The 18,697-nt window shown below is 35.6% G+C and overlaps 2 protein-coding genes across 2 annotated transcripts in view; one reads left to right on the top strand and one right to left on the bottom strand.

Moving 5' to 3' along the window:
- LOC143237877 (KH domain-containing, RNA-binding, signal transduction-associated protein 3-like) overlaps positions 1-16,363 on the bottom strand; it is a 41,264-nt gene extending 24,901 nt beyond the window's left edge. The window contains exon 1 of the mRNA XM_076477580.1: positions 16,210-16,363. The gene's annotated coding sequence lies outside the window, so the exon portion shown is untranslated. The remainder of the gene's footprint in view (positions 1-16,209) is intronic.
- Positions 4,870-6,444, top strand: LOC143236429 (protein FAM200C-like). Its single transcript, XM_076474691.1, has 3 exons — positions 4,870-4,922; positions 5,229-5,787; positions 5,869-6,444. The coding sequence occupies exons 1-3, from the start codon at positions 4,870-4,872 to the stop codon at positions 6,442-6,444; spliced, it is 1,188 nt and encodes a 395-aa protein (XP_076330806.1).
- Positions 16,364-18,697: the final 2,334 nt, after the last annotated feature.

Below are 18,697 nucleotides of genomic sequence, written 5' to 3'. Positions count from 1 at the left end.
TGGAAAATGTTTTATCAGAATCTGAACGTAGAATTACATTAATTATAGTAAATAATGGAAGATTTATAGATGTCCATTAATTATTGAAACTATAACTTACAATTCTAATACATGTTTTTATGTTCAATTTGTGTTGTAATCTCAAATAATAACAATAATAATTAAACATTTTTTTGGTATGTTCATTTTCAGGCACTGAACTTATTTTTATAATGTTAACTGTGACCCTTAAACACAAAAATATGTATTGATATTTCAAAAGCCAAGTGTTATACGTTTGTTACAGATAAAGTCTGAAATATCCTTTTTCACACGTTTGTTTCATGTTAAATTTAAAAAGTCTCATATTATACATTTGTTTAGGATCATTTCTGTTTGTTTTAAAGCAAAATCATACTGAGCTATCTGTTGTGTCCACCACAGGAAATCGAACTCCAACATTTATCGTTTTAAATTCACCGCTGTTCCACTTGAGGATAAATCATGCATCATACATATATCTCTAACTCTAGGACCTTTTCCCAACCTGTTCTAGTTCCTCTCCCAACACCCAACTTTCCACTACATCATCCCGTCCCAAATTCTCTAGCTCTTCTCGTCTATAACTCTATAGCACATCTTCCCATCCATAAATCTCTGGTTCCATTTCCCACCCCTAATTCTGCAGTTCCTCTTCCCAAAGTTCATACTTTTACGCTTAACAATAACTTATTATAACGTTTCCTCTTTTCTTTACACTAATCCTTTGCTGTACATATTTGTAATTTTACTTTCTCTGATTCGTCACAGTTATAAAACCTGCGTAAATGTTTCTAAATGTTCTTTACATTTACATTCCTTTGCATATTATGATTGTATTTATTTAGTATGTAACTGGTCTGTACAAAATAACTTTACTTCCGTTATTCTACAAAAAGTGACTCTAAACATACGTTTTCAACGTAGTTTTTTCAAAGGTAATCACTAATTTACAACAGTCTGTTGTCTCTAGAGGTAATTTCCAAAACTGTGTTTGTATTGTAACGTTCCATTTTCCATAGAGATAGTCCTAAACTGGCGTGTTTGTAAAATTTTATTTTTATAGAGGTAGTCCTAAACGTGTGTTTGTAACGTGCTACTTTCTATAGAGATAGTCCTAAACATGTTTGTAACCTTATTTTTGTTATATAGAGATTGTCCTAAGCGTGTGTTTCTAATAGCCGTGACTTGGATAAAAATTTTGAAATGCAGTTACTCTTTTGTAGAAGTGGCTGTGATGGTGTATCACAACATTTACTTATACAAAATTTGTTCAACCAAACAGAATGTCTATTCACACGCGCCTTCTAGTGAATCAGTGGAAATTCGAGGTCTTGTAACGTTAACTTTCAAGATACAATTCCTCACCTGTAGTGATTACATTAACAGTACCCTATTGTGCAACTTCGTGTTTGTTAGGAAACAACCACTGTATTTACATCTAAATAAAAAGAGATGAGGCTTAACAGGTGAGAAAATAAAAACAGGTCATCACTCTGTCTTCAACTAATGACTACCTTGACACAGTTAGGGCTCTTGGTAAGATTTCCCTACAACTGTTCATTAAAATCAATTCCCTGCCAATAACACCTCCACACAACAGGAACATTGTGGTTCATGAAAAAGCTGCCAAAACAGAGCTTTGATTTCATTGTCCTCAGTTTCAGACATGGTTTACTCTTATTTTAAAACAGTTAGTGTCACTGCGTTTTCAAGCACCGTTTTTCATTTTCAAAAATTAAACACGTATACTGTAAACAAGATATTGTCTCACGTGTAGAACCGGGTCAGTTGACGTGATCTTTATAAATTCAATGTGGTTGCAGAAACACTGATGTTTATTATACTTCCAAGTCGTGTTCTGCAGTTTAAAGGTCGTGGCTAAATTAATTATATATCACCATTACCGTGTTGGTATTTCTCGGATTCAATCAGGAACTTTTCAACAGTTTCCGAGAGAAGTTAAAAATGTCCACATACAAATGCATGCTTACTGTAAAGCAACCAGGCCTCGAAGTTCGTAACACAATTAAAAATTAATTACGCAAGCGTGATGTCAAATTAATTATCGTTAAAAGTTGTTGTAGCTGTGCTAGCCCTAAAACACACAACAGTATAGAACCTCCGGATTTTAGCGTTGTAAGTCCGTAAACGTGCCGCTGGACCACTGAAAGTCGTTGTTCTAGAAGAACACTACACAATAGGCTATTTGCGCTTTCTATCACGTGAATCGGATCTTAAATTTTAATGTTTTAAGTCAATAAATTTACTGTTAATTAAAAGCAGGTAAAGTTAAAAATACTGAAACATGTTTCCAATACGTATCTCAGGAAGGCTGGTGTGGGTATTAACACTTTTACAAAGAAAGCAGAGAACAACGTTTCGAATTCCTTAGGTCATCTTCAGTTTTTTTTAAGATTTAAGAAGATCGAAACGTTGTTCTCTGATTTATTAGTAAAAGGGTTTATACTCACACCAGAAGTCGGTTTCTCGTTATCTCTTCCAGTGAACAAACTGGTTCAAAGATTTAGAGTTTGACTAATTCAAAAGCTAGATGTGAAAGAAAACGAAGATACTACCTTTTAATATCTACATGTAATACTAAGTGAAACAGTGTAGTATGCTGTGTGATGACATCGACTCTGAATATCCTCTACCGCAAAGTATTATTTTATTACCAGTTTACTTAGAAGCAAAACCAAAGGATACAACTACGTTTACGTGTGATTTTACTTTTCCTATACCAGATTACTGAAAAATAAACCCAAAGCGTAGAGTAAGTAATGCAATGAAGAGAAAATACATTTATTTTAGAATTTAGTATGTGTGGTACATTTTGAATAGTATCTACAGTAAGTAGTACAATAGACAGAACGTAGCAAACTGATAGTAGTAACAGAGATTGATACAAAGCGTGTGCTTTCTTATAGCAAAGCCACATCGGGCTATCTGCTGAGCCCACCGAGGGGAATCGAACCCCTGATTTTGCGTTGTAAATCCGTAGACATACCGCTGTACTAGCGGGGGAGCCTGATAGAAAGAAAAGTCCCGTTTCAACTGTTATTATCCTTACTTATGCATATATAAATTCAAACAGACAACAATTAAATCCCACATATTTAAAAATTAAAAATCCAAAAGACCTTTGTGACCTCGTCTCGAGTGCTCGTGTCAAGCCATCGCACGAGACTAACCAGAACAGGTGACCCACATCATTCCTGACCTAATATTGTGTGTTGAATGGGAAAAGTAGAAAACGTTCAGAACGGAATGAAAATTGAACGGGCAAAAGGTTACACATGTACTTCCACATTCAAGTCAAATTTCAAGACTGCATGTGTACTTAGCCGATTTTCACAGAAGTTTCATGTGTAATATTATAAATTAGGCCTGCCCTAAGCCAAGCTGTGCTAACTCTTGCTATCTGGTGGGCAGAACCTGAACAGAGTAGGTCGAAATAATAAACTGCACCGAAATATAAAGAAAATTTATATGTAAAAGATAAAACTCAATATTACAGCGAGATTGGTATGGCCTGGTGGTTAGGGCATTCGATTCACAATCTGTGGATCAAAATCCCTTAACCAAATGTGTTCACCCCATTAATCGTGGGAGTGTTATAATGTAACGGTTAATCCTTGTTGGTATACGAGGTACTTGGGAGTAAGCTGTGGGTGGCATTGACTAACTGCCTACCTTCTAGTTTATTTCTTCAGAATTAGGAATGACTAGCCATGCGCGAAATATAAACAACATGAAACATAGTCTAAACAAAAATCTCTCACTCACACATTTGTTGTTTTTTTAAATCAACGTTGACGGCAAATAACTTGACAACTTACGAATACATAAGATTTTATTGTAATATAGATTTCCGTGAGTAGTCATTGCGGATTCAAGTGTCCGTTTCTTTCTACCGAATCAATTACTCATCAAGATGAAACAGACAGCACCGGTAGCTCATAGAAATTGTGTCATATAGCACGAATCACAAATAATGAAAAATTTCTCATACTGCATGAATTACATAACCAGAGAAACCTAAAGTCAGGATATTATGATATTGTATAAGGTTTCACAAGTCATAAACTGACCCATCGAAAGACACATTGACAACACAACAAACAAACAAAAAACAGGTTGTACATCCGAACCTGTAAACAACACACAATAGATGAAAAAACAGGCTGTATTGCGAAATCTGTAGAGTTAAACAACACACAACAGATGAAAAAACACGTTGTAGTGCGAAATCTGTAGAGTTAAACAACACACAATAGATGAAAAAACACGTTGTAGTGCGAAATCTGTAGAGTTAAACAACACACAATAGATGAAAAACACGTTGTAGTGCGAAATCTGTAGAGTTAAACAACACACAATAGATGAAAAAACACGTTGTAGTGCGAAACCTGTAGAGTTAAACAACACACAATAGATGAAAAAACACGTTGTAGTGCGAAATCTGTAGAGTTAAACAACGCACAATAGATGAAAAAACACGTTGTGGTGCGAAATCTGTAGAGTTGAACAACACACAATAGATCAGGGGTTCTTAACCAGGGGTGCCCGCACCCCTAGGGGGTGCGAAGATGATTCCCAAGGGGTGCGAGGATGCCCATGAATAATTAAAGCAAATCTATATTTTTACATAAGAGTATGCTTTATATTTCTCCTAAGAAGAAACATTTTTGCTTCAGCAGTGTTCCGAGATAAAGTTAAACCTAAACCTGATTTCCTAATGAAGTGGTAAAGTTGCATCAGATTCCAATACAGGGTAAACAAACGGGTATGTCATTTGGATAGACGAGGAAGGGACGCGTACAGGACACGTGCGCAACACGGAGAGAGATGGAGGTTATCATCACGTCTCAGTCCACACCACCCATCCGTGCCATCAACACGTGAGTTATGGTCTCCCTGTTTCAATGTTATTTTTTTTTCTGATGCATAACAGTAGGGTGGAAGATTGGTTATGTATTATTTCAGATTTTGCTTTCTACAGATTTATTTAAATGAGCGATGGGTTGTTTACATAACATACATCATCACTGTAGCAGTGTAGCCGTTACAATATTTTCATAGAATGTATTGTCATGCCTACAAATCTACTGATTAAACCAGGTATTTCAATCTCTCCATCACATATTTTAGAGATAATTCATAAAAAAAAAAGAAAACACCTACACATGAATGTGTTTCTTTTCCAGATTTGTCTGCAGTATGTTGAAGAAACGAAAGTGGAATGACGAATATGTCAAGTTTGGTTTCACCTGTACTACAGAGAAGGATGGGACACAACGTCCACAGTGTATCCTGTGCAGCACACTCTTCTCCAATGCGAACTTGAAGCCATCAAAGCTTGATGAACATTTCAAGAACAAACATGGTGGCAGGGATGCAGGAAATGACATTGTGACATTAAGGATCAAAAGAGCTAGGTTTGATCAGGTTGGCACATTGCCGACTTATGGATTTTCGCCAACAGAGAAACCTTTACTGCGTGCTTCTTATGAAGTTGCATACCAGATTGCTAAATCAAAGAAACCCCATACAATTGGTGAGGAACTGATCAAGCCATGTGCCCTTGAAATGGCAAAGATTGTTCTCGGCAAGGAAGCTGAGAAGAAACTCCAACAAGTGTCTTTGTCAAATGATGTAATCCATAACCGAATCATCGACATGAGTGTTGACATCCTGGAACAAGTTGTAGCTGACATCAAGGCTAGTCCAGTTAAGATTAGCCTACAAGTGGATGAATCAACAGATGTATCCAACTGTTGTCAGCTATTGGCAGTAGTTCGTTACGTGAAGGAGAAAAAAGTGGAAGAAAGTTTCCTTTTCTGTCAGTCCTTAAAGACAACTGCACAAGCTATAGATGTGCTTAACAAAATACAAGAATTTTTCTCAAGAAACGAACTTCACCTTGACAAAATTGGTTCAACATGTACAGATGGTGCACCAGCAATGCTGGGCAATCGTTCTGGGTTTGCTGCATTAATGAGGAAAGAAGTTCCTAATCTGAAAATTACTCACTGCTTTCTTCATCGTCACTCTCTTGCAGCAAAGACATTGCCCCCAGATCTCAAGAAAACTCTGGATATTTGTGTCAAGGTTGTAAACTTTAATCGCAGCCGAGCTTTGAATCATCGATTGTTTCAGTCACTTTGTGAGGAAATGGGTCAGGAACACACTGTTCTTTTGTACCACACTGAAGTGAGGTGGTTGTCACGTGGTCGTGTGCTGTTTCGTGTGTTTGAACTGAGAGGAGAAATTCATCAGTTTCTCCGTGAAAGGGTACAAGAACTGGCTATATATTTCAAAGAACCTAGTTTTGTTCAGATGCTTGCCTATTTGGCTGATGTGTTTTTAGCTCTCAATGAACTCAATCTCTCTCTCTGCAAGGAAGGGGACTCAACATTGTGACTTCAAGCGCGAAATTGGCTGCATTCAAAGAAAAACTTGTCTTGTGGATAAAGCGTGTGAAGATGAGGAATTTGGCAAATTTCCCCTGCCTGGAAGAGACAGTCACAGAAAATTCTACCCTGCATCCAGACTTTGTTGCAAAAGTTGTTGAACATATGCAGATGCCGCGTACTTCATTTGAGGGTTACTTCTCGTGTGGAGAGCTGCAAACCTATGACAACTGGATCCTGAATCCTTTCATGCAGAATTTGGAAGATGTCAGCGGCATCAAGGAAGATCTCATCGACCTTAGACACAATCGTTAAATCCAAATGGAGTTCACCAATAGTCAGCTGGAACACTTCTGGGCTTCTCAGCTGGAAACATACCCTGCATTAGCGAAGAAAGCTCTTGAAGTGCTGGTACCATTTGCAACTACTTACTTGTGTGAACAAGGATTTTCTTGTCTACTTCACATCCAAACAAAATGCAGAAATCGGCTGAATTCTGAACATGACATGCGAGTGGCACTCAGTACAAAGACGCCAAGATTTGATGCCATCATAGAGAAAAAAACAGCAGCAACGAAGTCACTAAGTTTACTGTGCATTACAGGCTAAATAAAAACATCATTAACAAAATTGAAATTAATTTTTCATTATGTACCCTGAATTTTTGTCTTGAAAAAAGGTATGCTGTATGTATGAAGATTAAAAAAAAAATTTTGATTACATCAACTTTTTAGTTGATTTTTAGCTTTTTTTATATTTAAGTTTCCAGGGGGTGCGAGAAATGATTACTGATTTGAAAGGGGTGCAAACACTGAAAAAGGTTAAGAACCACTGCAATAGATGAAAAAACACGTTGTAGTGCGAAATCTGTAGAGTAAAACACAACAACAATCAGGTTAGGTTTAGTTATAAACTTCTTAAATTATACATAACATGACAACTCAAGAAAAATTTGACCGTTAGAATTTAAATGTTGAGAAAAACAAAAATAATAATGGTTTTATCAATTTGTAACGTTAGCTCATGAAGCTCGAGTTTTGTGAACAAAATAATCAGTACCTAACCTTTGTGGTGTCGTGTTACTGATGTAAATATTAGTCAAATATGAAAAACTAGTTAACAAAATCATCTACTATCTATCTGGAATTATTAGAGAATAGTATAAACTTTGTCGCCTCCTTCCTTGCGTTAAGTTACAAACGGAAACGGACAATACTTGATGTATACAGGTTTGAATAAACAAACCAAGTTAAATTTCGAGGGATTGGTAGAGAGTGTATGAAGTAACATAAAACTGTGTCTATCCGGTGAAACGTATTTGTACATACCTAGCACACAGTACCCTACAGTTTAGGTCTTCAGGCGTATGTCAAATGTAACCCTCTTCATGTTAACTATTCGCTACCTGCGATAAACTGCATAAACACACGAAGCAAACTATGACAATATTGTAATGTTTGTTTATAAATCGCATGTTATTCAATGCTTCGTTTTGACGTAATCTAAATCCCCAAACACTGGTTTCTGTATCAGTTAATTTAATCCAATAGTTGTGATCTGTTGGAAGACAACTGTGCGGCCGGCTACTCTTTAAAATCCAGTAAAACTTTACTCTGTAAGAATAGCAATGATAAAACAAGTTTTTTTCTAGTCCTTTCAAAAATTTAAAACGAATACTTTAAAAAATGAAATCCATCTTAAATTTCTTTCAATAATTCAAAACAACAAGATAATAATATGTTAAAACTGTCTGTAGTCTGCGGGAATTTTCCGCTAATGTCTCATGTTTATCGTTAAGAATTTAATAAACATGTCTGTTACTAAGACCCCATGTGGCAAGATTTTGGTGTCGTAAAAATCCTGTTCTTTGGCTCTCATTAAGTGCCGGGTTTGGAGGAAGTGTTAGGTGTCATAAACAACATATTTCAAGTAAATCATTAAGACCCTATTGTTATTCATTTAACGTTCGTAGCATTAAGTTGCACATGCAGTACACGTATTAAAGTTCGCGTGCACTGAAAATTCACGATTTTAATTAATAAAACACAACACGAATATAAATAATTGAAAAGTATCAAGAACTCAGAACTTGTATAAAGATATTTATTTTAAAAATAGATTCAACACTACAGCCTGTTTTGTTTATTGTACCGTACAGGTCTACAGATTCAACACTACAGCCTGTTTTGTTTGTTGTACCGTACAGGTCTACAGATTCAACACTACAGCCTTCTCTGTTTGTTGTACCGTACAGGTCTACAGATTCAACACTACAGCCTACTCTGTTTGTTGTACCGTACAGGTCTACAGATTCAACACTACAGCCTGCTCTGTTTGTTGTACCGTACAGGTCTACAGATTCAACACTACAGCCTGCTCTGTTTGTTGTACCGTACAGGTCTACAGATTCAACACTACAGCCTTCTCTGTTTGTTGTACCATACAGGTCTACAGATTCAACAGTGCAGCATGTTTAGTTCAGTGTGTATTTATAGATTTAGCAACATAATCTATTAATTATCATCCTATCTAAGCCAATGGATTTAGAGTTAAACCTAGCCTCATTTTCATATATTGTACTTCTAGAGATTGAACTTTTTTTTTTCTTATTCTAACTTTAAAAAGCAGAAAAGTAAGAACGTTAATAAATTAACTATATCGAGTTCCAGGTTAATTTTTATTTTCGTTCGAGCAACAGAGTATGTTTTTATCAGAAGGTAATGTGAATCGTATATTGTAGGTTTACAGGTTTAAAAATGGAACACTTAATATAACCTGTTTTAATTATTTTATTTTATAAGTCAACAGTTATAATATTTCGTGATCATCGGGTTTCGTAGGTTTACATATTTTACAATATGACCTGTTTTCATGTTATTGTGTACGTCAAAATATAACATAACTCGCGATTGTCGTATTCTGTAGTTCTACAGATTTAACAGTATAACCTTTCTTCTCATCTGACTGCTCATCATATGCGTTATCTGAATTTCTGCTTGTTATATTTAAAACAATTGATATTCAATCATTTTTTACAGAACTATACAAATCTTATATGCAGAGCATTGTGAGTCTATAAATATTACAACATTACTCTTATCATAAAAACTAGTACATTTATGTTTAATCATTTTAGGAGGGTTAGTGGGATACTTGAAAAATGAATAATAACCCTTATTATAAAATTCAGCATAAATTGCGAAGGTAAAGTAAATGTTCAATACCTTCAAAATTCTTACGTTTTCTCATTTCCCAACACGATATATACACGGTGTTAATTCTTACCTTACCTCCCTTCCCCACACGATATATACACGGTGTTAATTCTTATCTTACCTCGCTTTCCAACACGATATATATACAGTGCTAATTCTTACCTTACCTCGCTTCCACACGGGAGATCTACACTGTGTTAATTCTTACCTCACCTCGCTTCCCAACGCCAGATACAGACGGTGTGAATTCTTACCTTATTCTTACCTTACATCCCAACGCAAGATACAGACGGTGTTAATTCTTACCTTACCTCGCTTCCCAACACGATACATACATGGTGTTAACTCTTACCTTACCTCCCTTCCTAACACCATATATACACAATGTTAATTCCTACCTTACCTCGCTTCCCAACGCTAGATATAGACGCTGTTAATTCTAATCTTAACTCGCTTCCCAACGCGAGATATAGACGGTGTTAATTCTTATCTTATCTCGCTTTCCAACACGATATTTACACAGTGGTAATTCTTACCTTACCTCGCTTTCCAACACGATAAATACACGGTGTTAATTTTTACCTCACATCGCTTCCCAACGAGAGATATAGACGGTGTTAATTCTTACCTTAACTCGCTACCCAAGCCTATATATACACGGTGTTAATTCTTACCTTGCCTCGCTTCCCAACGCGAGATATAAATGGTGTTAATTCTTACCTTTTCTCGCTTCCCAACGCGAGATGTAGGCGGTGTTAATTCTTACCTTAACTCGCTACCCAAGCCTATATATAGACGGTGTTAATTCTTACCTTACCTAGCTTCCCAACATCATATATACACGGTGTTAATTCTTACCTCACCTCGCTTCCCAGCGAGAAATATACACAGTGTTAATTCTTACATTATCCTACATTCCTTCATGACATATGTATATAAATGGTTTCATTATTTACAACCTAGTGAATTGTAACGAGGATTCTAATAATTCGTACTTGTCCCGCGCTTTCTGGCAGTTAGAAACATTAGAGTTCTTCTTAACACAGATACGAAGAACTCTTTAATTTCGCAAGCAGGTAGGTGTTAGCAGCCATTGAACATACACTGAGCGTTTATAGCTTTACACTATAACGTGTAAAGACAAGGAAGGATATTTCATAGATTATCAGTTAACTTTCTGTCAGTTATTATCTGTAATAGTAACTTAACACACCCCTAAGAGCGAACACATGTAATGGATTTTAGTAATGCCACAAAACCACAAGTTTTTACCTCTTACTTAACACTTTAGTTTCCCTAAGAGCGGATACTTTCTGTTAAAGTTGAAATAGAATATTGGATTAGGAATTAGACACCATTTTAACGGCTTTCTTGAGAATACCATGGTTAATTAGGGTTACCAATTGACCTAAACACATTTCTATAATATTAAAATAACGTACATAATCTATATAAATGGTCCATGCAGTTACTTCTTGTCATCTTGTACGAATGTTAACAACTTTTCAGTAAATTCAACCCGAAAAATCTCTCACTTCAAAATAATTTTTTTTATTAATTAGTTTTTAAAACATCTCTTTCAGTAGAATACTTTCACAAGCAGGATTTCTACTCAAGACTTTCGCACAGTCAGGTTTTTTACTTCATACAGTAGACAAAAATCCACACGAACGCAGTTACCTCCACTTCAAAAATAGAAAGGTTGAAAGAACTTTGGTAACATACCCTTTCTCACTACGAAAAGTACCCATTAGTTTATTCTGAAAACGGCTGGAATGGATATTAAAACTTTAATTAAAATGTTAATGAAAGTTTTAATACCCATGGCAGCAATCTTTAGAATACATTTGTGTTTCAAATGGGTTTATCGTCATCATGAATTACCCTTTAGTTTGCTGGGCATTATACCCTTTTTCATTACGAAAAGTATCCATTAGTTTGGCGAGTAATATTCTATTTTCAAGAAATATACTTTGTTGGTAATCTGAATGTGTTATCTTTCTTTTAAAATTGTTATCTGCTTGTGCATATTAAAACACAGATACATGAGATAATATACAGATTGGATAATTGTTCCCAACACTTGTTTGCTACCTATAAACCAACTCAAATTCAACAACTTTCGCCCACTTCGTCAGTTTGGCTATATTCCGGGTTAAGGTTTAGCGAGTGGTCGAACTGACCTAGTACAGAGTATTCATTAATTAAATGTGAGGGCGCTAGACTCTTAATTCGAGGGTCGCGAGTTCTAATCCCCGTCACACCAAACATGCTCGCCCTTTCAGCCGTGGGGGCATTATAAAGTCACAATCAATCCCACTATTCGTTAGTAAAAGAGTAGCCCAAGAGTTGGCGGTGGGTGGTGATGACTAGTTGCCTTTCCTCTAGTTTTACACTCCTAAATTAGGGACGGCTAGCGCAGATAGCCCTCGAGTAGCTTTGCACGAAATTCAAGAAACGAAAAGAAAAAATTAAAAATTGTATTTGTTTTACATTCAGGAGATTTAATTATTCTGTTCTGGCTTCACAACTTTTGTCTTTTCTTACAGGACCTGAAAACTGTGCAAACAGATGATGTATCTAAATAAAATAAAATATTCTAGATTTTAAAAAAAATGACACTTGCAGAAGCACTTAAAAACACCTGTGTAGCTGAAACCAACACACGATTAAAATTTAGTTATTATAAACGTGAAGAGTTTAACGTAAAGCACAGATAAGCCTAATAGATAAACCTGAATAGTATAATATAACGCTGACAGAGGTCTACCAACGAGGACTTTTAATAGAATTAGGGGCATTTGGTTATGTTGTATTACATTATACGTGTCTTATCTCTGAAGGTGGTACCAATTACTAATAGTTTAACGTTTTACGTTAACACCAATCACAAACAAGTATATCATTATAGTACTCTACACTAACAATACCCTTGTACCATACTACACTAATTATATCCTAGTAGCACTCTCCATTAAAACGTTTATTTTAATATTCTAAAATCAAAATACTGTATTAACACATTAATAATACACTAATATCAACCTACTCTATGTATGTTCTAGTACAATCCTACATTAACTGTCTAGCATGCTACATCATCAACTATCAGAGTACTGTACTAATAAACTGTCGAATTCCTCTTTGGCTCGGTGCTGTTCTGTAGACGAAAATAACAACAGTTATATTAACCCAGAATTCTACTTAAGACACGATTTACTGTTTCTACCATGTTACACTAACCATATTAATAATCTCTTCCTAGAGATTTTGTTGTATTTTTTAATTTCTTGCATCACTACTACCCACCGCCAACTCTGGCTACACTTTTACCAACGAATAGTAGGATTGACCGTCACATAATAATTCCCCCATGGTCGAAAGGGCGAACATGTTCGATGCGATTGAGCCTCGAACCCGCGACCCTAAAATTTCAAGTCGAGCGTCCTAACCACCCGGTTATTCCGGACCCGTTTGTGGACTGTTTGACGCTATGTGTTTCGCGAATCCACTCATTAGCTCTGGTTACCTAAAACTTCTTCGAGACTCCAACGCGGATTTTCTATTAGATGCACTTGCGCAGGATTCACGAAAGCATTGTTTCTGAAGGGAAAATAAAACCAACATTAAGATTAATAACTTTTTACTTCTTGCTTTGATGTTTCTATATCACGCTGTATTGTAGCTTACACAGTGCACAATTGTTTTCGTGATTCAGGGCACGCGCACGTTTCACTGACGTTACAAGAGTACAATTTACAACTCTCAGTATCCCTTATAAGACGTCATTTTAACGTCTGCTCACTGAATGACAGGTAACACTGCTGTAAAGTGGTTAAAATGGTTAAAACAAGTGACCCCTCCAGGCAGCCTTTGGTGTCTTTTCGGAGCAAGAAATTAACTTGGGATATCAGTTTCTATAGTAAGAAAATATAATTAAATATCATCTATGATTGATATAATTCTCTACTTAGTCGGGTTCCCTAGTCACCTGAACCTGCAAGGCGTCAATTTATGATTTTTACTGACATCTTCATAGCTTCTCCTTTTGTGCTCTGCCCTTTTTTTGCATTGGTGTTGTGTTTATTCGTCTTTTTTGACGAATATTTTTAACAATTAATTTTTTTATGAATTGATATTTACAATGAAAAGAATTATGGTTTATATTATGTTTCTAACTATTGTTTTTTGATGAACTAATACTTAAAATTAACAGAAATGTGGTGAAACCAGAGCTCGTAAGTGGTTTAAGCAGTTTGTTTGGTGGTATTAAGCTTAAAGCAGCGAAACATATTTCATGATTTAATTAAGTTATAACAGAGATAATGAAAATGTGTTTTAACCCTTACAGTTTTAGCATTGAACATTCTCTGAAATGTGTTTTAATCCTAACTGTTGTAACCGCAGTTCCTCTTCTTCCAGTGGTGTAAAAAAGTTGATCTGTATTTTCAGCGAAAAGCTATACAATAGGTTATTTGCGCTATGACTACCACATGTAATTTAATTCCAGGTTGTAGTGCTGCAAGTTCCTAAACTTGCGGCTGTTACACTGAGGGGTTAAATCTTCGTCATTTTAATAAGTATTATTTCGATGTAGGGTAAATGTCTGCTGCATTATGTGACTTCTTGACAAAGTCTAAGGTATAATATTTTCTTTCTTACAGATTACCCCTCGTTTGGTTAACGTATTCTAAACTTCACAGTATTTATAGTCACACAACGTACACAAATTTAGCTTTCACAAAATCACGGTTGTTGTTTTTTTATGAACTAAAATATCAATGCACGAATCGGTAAATCTGATGGGTATATACGAGTCTATTACATCCCTAAACACTGAACTGACGAATCACTGCACGCAAGAAAAATTTATTGTGTCCAGTTATGTTTGCTAAAAATTCCTATTGTGTCCCCATGCATGAGATATATAAATACCCATTATGTCCTTTCTCATAACAGATCCAGAGGCCTACAATGTTGTCACACGTGCGAAAGACACCTAATGTGTCCTGACGCGCGATAGTTTACACTATTTACTACTGTCCTATTAACTCATACAATAATTATGCGAACTTTTCGTAATTAGCATATTTATTCAAGCATTAAGGGCTGGGTGAACTTGGTATTGTTGTTTTTATTCAATCAACGTTGGATATATTTTGCAATGTTCTATTAAGGAGAGAAAAATTGTGGAAGTTTTTGTACATTACATATAGGAGTTGCCCTATGTGGTTCAGTAGAATTTAATATTGTATTTAGAAAAATAAACACTTCATGTTTTCAAAGATTTGAAAAGAAACATAATTTTGTGTTAAGGTTGAGTTTGATCTTTTACGTGTGTGTGTGTGTGTGTGTGTGTGTGTGTCATAAATTTCTTCGAGGAACATCACTTAAAGTAGTTCGGTACAAAATGGTCCAAGAAGACAGACACAAATATCACTCTCGTCCTTATTTTAGCTCGGACTACGCATGCGTTAACACTGGATTCGAAGTTTTTTCTAAATTTTGAAGTATTTTCCGGTTGATAAACTCAAAGATAACTTGTGTGCGGATAGTGTGGTATAACTTGGTCAAGTCACTCAAAAATATAAACGCTCGCGACTACAAATTATTAATCCTTCAACTGCGCAAGATGTGTCGAGCACATGTACTTGAACAACGTACACGAAATAAGTGATAATACTTCCATACTCACAGTAGGGTGTGCGCGCACACGAAACATGTATCGACACAAAAAAACTTACGAGTTAAAGCAAAGAGGAATATTTTGTAATATCTCAACCACACTCCATCTTCCCTATCCAGTGCCGACTATTCCTTTCGTTAAATACCAGGGTTCCAAGTGCCGGTTAGAGTATTTACTATTGTTATGTGAACTACATTAAATACGTGCACTGTAATTGTTATTAAGTTTTATTTTAGCCACTTCCAACTCAGATTGTTCGGGGTAACGACTAGTAACAGTATTACTTTTTTTTTTAATATCTTTTGTTTTGATGTTAGCCATTTCTAAATTCAGTCACGGAATTTCTTTGTCCATCGCACGACTTGTACCTGAAATATTCTTAAAACATGGTGCTGAAACAGTATCTGGTTTGTCAGTAACACAAACAACGCCATACCTTGAAGTTCTTGCCACGGTGACCACTGCTCTACCCTCCAGATAAAAAAAAAAAAAACTTTCAAAACTTAAAAATACCATTTTATTCTTATAATTACAATCCACTTTCTTCAGTTTTATACTCTCGACGTTAATGACATCTTCGGTCACAATCCCAGACTTCTTAATTTATGATAATTCAAAGTTTACCAGAATTCTTCTAAAATATAGTATTTGTCACAAATCTTAGAAATTTCCCCATACAGACTTACATGAAATAAATATTAATAAATTATTGAAAACAAAACAGTTCTATACTTGTTTCTATGTTAAAGTTATGTTTGTCATTTTGGTAGCTTTACATCATCTTATCTCTAACTATTGAGACAACATTAATCTAACCTAGCCTAAATAAATCACATGTCGCTGTTAATTAGTTTTAACTTAAAGTTAAACTGACCTTGCTGTGCTAGGTGACCGGAGCTTCCGTATGAAAAGAACCAACGGTCTTGAGCAGATGTTATATCGAGCAAACGAATTTCCAGCACAGCTTTTGGTCATTGGTTATTTGATCATCGATTGTAGTCCTCCGAAGCCGCGTTTCTTACCTTAGCTCGGATTTTCAGTCAAGTGGTTCAAAATCTACGCTGCACCGAATGTTTCTTCAGCCGATTGAAGCATTCAGCAGGCGAGGCATGATTTTTAATATCCTTCCGCTCCATAAAGTAGTTACAATAAGCTCATATTCACTAGAAGTTTCAAACACATAAAATGATAAAAATATATTACAGGTCTCACGACTTTAAACAAGTTGTCTAGAAAAAATGCTATTTTCGTAGGGTTAACTTCGCCTGGAAAACTGTCACTGATAAAATAAACTAATCAGATTTTACCGCTTTTATAATGTTATTGTTGTTACGGAAACAGAACAGACTGGTCAGCAACAGAGCCTTTTATCTATGGGGGGTTATTTGTTCGTAAATAGTAGCCCACGAGTTAGAGGCGAGTGTTATTAGGTCGTACCCTACCCTGAAGATGTATCGTCTCAAACCGAGAGACAGCTAGTACAGACAACCCTCGAATAATGTAGCTTTGCGCGAAAATTCAAATCTTGTATCAGTGTACCAGTGGTTATCAAACCGTGTTTATTTCCATGTTTCTCAGATATTTGAAACAAACGAGAAAAAATCCTGCCGTCAACGAGGTGTTACGCTAATTCACACAGAAACGAAAGTTAATAAGATATTGGATACAAACGGGATATTCTGTCACTTGCAACAACAACAACAAAAAACTGATACTTTAACCATTATGTTAAAGTTAGGTTTGCTTGTATGTTAATAACTACTAAGAATGCGATTCCCGTTATAATTCAATTTGCTATTATAAAAGTTTGGGTTTGTGTTGAATTTCACGCAAAGCTATACAAGGGCTAGCCGTCTCTAATTTAGCAATATAAGACTAGAAGTAAGGCAGATAGTCATCACCACTCCCCGCCAACTCTTTTACCAACGAATAGTGGGGTTGACCATTACATTATAACGCCCCTACGGCTGAAAGGGAATGCATGTTTGGTGCGACGGGGATTTGAACCCGCGCCCCTCCGATTAGGAGTCGAGTACCTTAACCACCTAGCCATGCCGGGCCCAATTATAAGAGCAACCCAATAGTGTTGTGGTTGAGACCTCAGTGTCAGAGACGAAGACCTGAGGAGCTGAGACTGAAGACTTGTATGAAATTATACAATAAAAATAAGGCAAGAATAAAATATTTTAAAAAATGAAAATTACACTCGTGAATCTTTAATATTTTGACTGCAACCTATTAATCGGACAGTCTTTGTTTTGACTGGTCCCCCTACGAGCAAAATAATAAAAATCAAGAGGTCAGCAAATAAATCAAACGAAAGAAAAGATGAGATGTTTTTCAAAAACAGTATTACTTTTATTATAGCATTTACGTCTTGATAGATTATATTCTACTTAGAATAAAACTGGCGATTGTGATTCGTTCTTGCTACAGTGGCGTAGGCACTAAGGTATAGCCTAACCTCTCTACCCCACACTTTTCAATGTGTCCAATAAATGTTCAAAGATAACTCGCTCAAAGCTGAAAAATAAAAGTTAATCCAGAACTAGAGAACCCTATTGCAAATCCTGAACCTTTGCCGTAATGCATGCGCCTGTAGGTCGCATTTTCTCGCTTCGCTTGACCAAATACATTTTTTTCCTTTCCCCTTTGCGATAAATTATATATTATATTGAATATGGTGATCTTAGACGGTATTCATTTTAACTTCAGTGATTGGTACGGTTAGTTTCAGATTAAAACATGTTTATCTGCTTTGTGTGAAAAAAGGTATGAGTATGCAAACTAAATTAACAAAATAAAACAATATAAAAACACTGTTAACATAATTGATAATACCAGAGGAACGGTAACAGAAACTTTACAGAACGACCTACTGTGTTTTAGTCTCTTCTGAAAACAGTTTATAATTTTAATGCTCATCTCACGAAGTAGTTTTGAATTAATGTTTCTTTTATTACACCATAAACTGAAATACCACCGTTTCTCAACATAACATACAAGAAAATACCTTCACCTCACAAAGTAAAATGTAAACTATATTGTCCTCTCATACTACAATAATAAAACTACTTTATTTCGATCTTTAAATACAGAACAAGGGAGTTGATCTTCCTAAACATATTAAACCAAAATTTAATTTTAACCTGCTTTAGAGGTCTAAATAATTCTTTTTACCCAGCTTTTAATAGCGATCGTTGTCCTCTAGATGTGATGGAGTCTTAAAAATCACAGTTAAGCCTTCTACAGTTCCTTTGTAGTCATCTTAAAATCCCATATTTCTAACAATTCACTGGGTCTTCTATTGTTATTTATTCTCCCAATTTTCAGCCTCGCTCCCATTACCTTTTCATGGATTG

This window comes from Tachypleus tridentatus, chromosome 13 (assembly GCF_004210375.1).
Source record: "Tachypleus tridentatus isolate NWPU-2018 chromosome 13, ASM421037v1, whole genome shotgun sequence".
NCBI lineage: Eukaryota > Metazoa > Arthropoda > Merostomata > Xiphosura > Limulidae > Tachypleus > Tachypleus tridentatus.
The sequence above is the reverse complement of the archived record's forward strand: the minus strand, read 5'-3'. Positions and strand labels throughout refer to the sequence as shown.

What these genes read in the sequence shown, in the direction of transcription:
- LOC143236429 (XM_076474691.1), top strand. Translation starts at nt 4,870, where the DNA reads ATGGAGGTTATCATCACGTCTCAGTCCACACCACCCATCCGTGCCATC. An exon ending in CCCATCCGTGCCATCAACAC is followed by an intron (nt 4,923 to 5,228) that starts GTGAGTTATGGT and finishes TTTCTTTTCCAG; the next exon opens with ATTTGTCTGCAGTATGTTGA. An exon ending in AAGTGGATGAATCAACAGAT is followed by an intron (nt 5,788 to 5,868) that starts GTATCCAACTGT and finishes CTTTTCTGTCAG; the next exon opens with TCCTTAAAGACAACTGCACA.